Source organism: Adiantum capillus-veneris, chromosome 10 (genome assembly GCF_014529385.1).
Source record: "Adiantum capillus-veneris isolate H3 chromosome 10, ASM1452938v2, whole genome shotgun sequence".
Lineage (NCBI taxonomy): Eukaryota > Viridiplantae > Streptophyta > Polypodiopsida > Polypodiales > Pteridaceae > Adiantum > Adiantum capillus-veneris.
This window is the reverse complement of record NC_140940.1, coordinates 27,749,284-27,753,859: the sequence shown is the minus strand read 5'-3', so window position 1 is coordinate 27,753,859 and position 4,576 is coordinate 27,749,284. Positions and strand designations below refer to the sequence as shown.

Genomic DNA, 4,576 nt, shown 5'->3' with positions numbered 1-4,576 from the left:
TTGGACACAACTTTTGAATTTTGGAACCTTAGCATTTTGGAAGTCTTAATGGGCTGGACCTTAGGGTCTTTAAAGCCCATTGTTGCACATTGCTCTTTTGCAGATGGCCCCCCCTTTGGATCCCTAGTTTCCCTCATTTGTATCCCTACTATGGCCGGTTTGCCAGCTTAACCAATATTCTAACTTTTTCTCCCCTAACACTTCCCCATATGAAATGATCAGTTTAACATGAGAAAATCATTAAGGAGAATTAGATATTAGTTATTATGACAAGAGAAATACTCCCCTTTGACGTTCTTCTAAAGAATAGCTTAACCCCTTCTTTGAAAGGGTTAGTGGGGTTACTGGAAAGCTTCTACATTCACGCACAGGTTCCAGAAATAGTGAGATTCTTGCATCTCTATCCACCCACTACCCTTACTCCTCTCGGGTGCGACTCAACCCTTATATATCTTTTAGAGAGAGTCCTACAACTTAAACTAACAATTTACACACTCAACTCCGTGAGTTGGAGTAGCAGATAAGGTAGACCAATCCATCATGAAGACGTGGAGAACAACCCCTAAGGGATACATCATAAAATACATTTTTCCTAATTGAAGAAAAAAAGGGCAAACTTGAAATTCTATCAGTTTTTAGGTCAAAATTTGAAGATTTTTTCGGTATTTACACTAAAACTTGTGTAAATATGCCGGTTTTCTTCAAGGTAAGCTCAAAATCTAAGTGAGATTTTATGATTTTGGCTAGTTGAAATACATTGTACCCCGGTTTTTTTCTAACACCAGATACATGTCACACGAGTTGCCAGGGGGTTTGAATCCAAGACCTTAGACACAACAGGCTCTTGATTCTATCACAACTGAGCTAGCACTCATTGACACTTATATATCTTTTGCCTATGTCCCTTCCAAAAAAGCAAGTTAGATAAAAAATTTAAAATGGTCTGTTTATTAAATTACGAATAGGAAAAGATAATGAGATTATGAACTTTAAAAATTCATTATTTATGCTAAAAAATAATCTCTCTCTCTCTCTCTCTCTCTCTCTCTCTCTCTCTCGTGCACGCGCACGCGCGCGCACACACACACACACACACACACACGAGAGAGAGAGAGAGAGAGAGAATTGATGACCAAATGAAAGAGAATTTATTTATATTGAAAAAAATACTTCATCTCAAAACATATTGAAATGGAGTTTAGAATAAATGTACTTGTCACTTTCTTTTGAAAAGGTCCTGAATTTATAAACAACCAACTAACATAAATCATTAATTTGAGAAAATTGTTGGTAAAATCATAAAATATTTCATTTGATGTTATCATGCTTCTTTTTAGAGACTAGAAATCAGTCATAATCATATCAAGAAAATCATTATCTTGAGTTAAGAGAACATCTCTCCTTGCCTGGGACATAAGGATGTAACTTTTGTCTTCCTTTATGATCTTTGTGTTTATACTAACTTAAAGATCAAGTGATACAATCAAGAGGGCTGCCTAATAATGGCGATAACTAAAAGCTTTATAATATGTATGCAGACAAGGTTGTAACTTGTGTGTGTGTGTGTGTGTGTGTGAGAGAGAGAGAGAGAGAGAGAGAGAGAGAGAGAGAGAGATTAACTTTTGAAAAAAAAACAATGATTGCTTGCTATTACATAATCAAATTTAAGATGCTATGGAATTTGAGTTGAGTAATAACAAGTTAAAGATTGAAGTGTAGAAGACCTCTATCATGCCACTCAATATATTCCACGTTTCTCACATATTGAACCATGCAAGCATACTTTTATCTTTTGCCAAACTTATCTTCTTCATCGCTTGGCTTTGAAATTATTTTAGAGGATTTCAAAGTTATCCAAATGCATGTGTGCATATTATTTGTGTATGTGGTGTCTGCCATATAAATGGAAAGAGATAGACAAAGGAGCATTCTTTGAAGGATGGATGGGGCGTTCTAATTTAGCTACAAAGTCAAGATTCCATATTGTGCTTGAAATAAAAAGCAATAGTGAACAATATGTTGCATTTTATTTTTAGATACCATAGATCTTTTTTGGTGGAACAGCTAACTATTTTTTTTCAATAATATGTGACCTACATATAAAGACAATTATTACTCAAGAAGTGCCCAAACATATTAGTTATATAGTAGGATTTCTAACTCAAAGTCAAGACCTAAAACACAAGGTTAAATGAAAGCACACTCATATTATTTCTAGGTTGGAAGTTCATTTAGATGGGGGTATTAGCCATCCAAGCCTACACCCCGGGGCGGTCACTTTTTAGAATGTGTATAATATCACGTGAGTTAACCGGAGAGGATTATTAAAAAACCAAAATGTATAAAAATGTATACATACAGAGGAAGGTGGGGGTTTTTTAAATAAGCTCACAATGTAAGTATAGTATGTATATTGGGATATTATTAATTATCTCTTGAACACACGTGATATAGGGGTCTTTTAATAAGTGACTGCCCCGGGGTCTACACTAGCTCATATGCGAGCCCATCACTAAACATATACATATATACAAACACAAACATACACACGTATATTTGTACATACTCACTTCATCGTCCACTCCATTGAATAGTTTTTGGTTTGAATTCATACACGATGGTACATGAGCAAGGACAACACTGAATAATATTTGTCTCAATATGTGGTTCTTTATACAATCTCAATGAGGTCCTCAATGACTCAGTTGCTGTCTATTAAAGGAGTGCAAAGAAACAATAACAGCAAAGAGAGACAGAGAGAGGTACATCTTGCTAGTCAAGAACCCTCTCAAGTTCATATCTTGCTACACTTTCCGTTTGCAGGCATTGTTCTCCTCTTCCACTCCTATAAATTGTTTTGCCCATTCCTTTCAAAATCAGCCTCTCTCAGACACACATGCACACAATGACTATTGCAGTCCTTTGCAAGTATATCTCGTTCACGTTCCACTGTTTGCACTCTTCAATACACCCTAGAGAGAGAGAGAGAGAGAGAGAGAGAGAGAGAGCTTGCATATTGTGTGGGTGAAGAGCAATGATGACACCCCAACAACAGTAACAACTGGAATAAGCCTAAGTATGCCACCACCTGACCAATACACACTTATTGACTCCTCGGGGTAATTGGCCGCAACGGTTAAGCTTCGTGACAGTGGGCCAGTGGCCATGTGCTACAACATGTACAATCTTACAAAACAAGTTTCACCATGGCACTTGTAAATTTGAAGATTTTTAAAGTAAATTGAAAATTAAATGGTATATTTTAAATATTAGAGGTGAAATTACACTGAACCTAAGTTTTTCGAGCAGCCTCATTCTCCTCGTATTCCTGTTCGTCAACGATAAGCCCTCAGCGTCCATCAACCATCGTCTTGCAGCCACTGCCTCATGGCCCGATTGTCGACCCTCAAGCAGCTTCTATCTTCTCTGAACAAACTGGCCCTTAACTGTACTACACAGCCATTCTCCTTGCAGCTTACTGGCGTTGTTTCCAGACCTCAAAATATGTAGCGCGAGGGAAGCAGTGGACCTGCTCCAAGGCCGATGGCGTACGTAGCCCTTGGAAATCAATACCTGCACCACTTGACCCTCAGGCTGTCTACCTCAGCGAACGTGTTGAGGAGCAAAAAACGCACTTTGTGGTTGTTGTGAAAATACTTGAGAAGCTCGTACTGTAACTTTCCCATATCATCCCACACCTTGGGTACGCCATGAAGCCACGTTGGAGGTAGACCAGGAATGCCGTCAATTGTAGGCACCTCTGCATCTTGCTTGTCTGCGAAAAATGGTAACTGCATGTGAGAGAGAGAGAGAGAGAGAGAGAGAGAGAGAGACGTCTCCAATACATGTTGCATGTACATACATATAAGTAACAGGAGCAAGCACGAAAATTACCTGCTACTGGCACCCTCGTCCCTTGCTGGCAAACATCAGCCAAGTGAATTAAGTGTTGAGCACGTCGCTGCTGAATCCGTCCATAAGCAAACCCAAGGCATCCCAAATGCTCGCAATGGCATCTCTCCAGCCTAGTAAGATGTCTGTCCAAACAAACGCCACTTGCTGCTCTTCCATGATATTGGAGATGAGTTGCTCCATTGGCTCCTTTATGGTGTGGGCTGCCATATTGAAAGCCTCCATGGCAGTCGATAAGTGAGCATGCACTTCTGGTGTGCATCCGCCTTCGACATGCACCATGCGGATGGCATGCCGTCCCTTCTGTTTCTGATGTCATTGTGTATGCAAGTCTTTTCTTCATGATTTGTGTCGTTGTCATACTTCCCCTCTTGTACATGGTTACGTCCCCCCAAGGTGATGTGTGTTGATGGTGTGGGCATGTCCATTCGCCTGTGGGGAACCCTTGGCTTCACCATTGGCTGCATGTGCTTCTTTAAATATAAGTTGCGGCTTCCCTTTGGCATGGTCACTAACAGGTTGTTGACTCAAGCACAAAGAGGTCGGGAGTTCATATGGATTCCAAAACGGTTAAATTGTCAAGTTCCAAATTTAGCTCTAGCTTCATTTGGCCTAATCGTAATGAACTGTAGGTACTGACCAAGGCCTTTTGAAACAAGATTAA

At 39.5% G+C, this 4,576-nt stretch overlaps 1 protein-coding gene across 1 annotated transcript; it reads right to left on the bottom strand.

Annotated features, from left to right (window-relative positions):
* Positions 1–3,224: 3,224 nt before the first annotated feature.
* On the bottom strand, positions 3,225–4,273 carry LOC147448601 (uncharacterized). The gene is made up of 2 exons (XM_086522416.1): positions 3,895–4,273; positions 3,225–3,775 (listed from the first exon to the last, which is right to left on the bottom strand). The coding sequence occupies exons 1-2, from the start codon at positions 4,271–4,273 to the stop codon at positions 3,567–3,569; spliced, it is 588 nt and encodes a 195-aa protein (XP_086378542.1). The 3' UTR covers positions 3,225–3,566.
* Between the last annotated feature and the right edge of the window lie 303 nt (positions 4,274–4,576).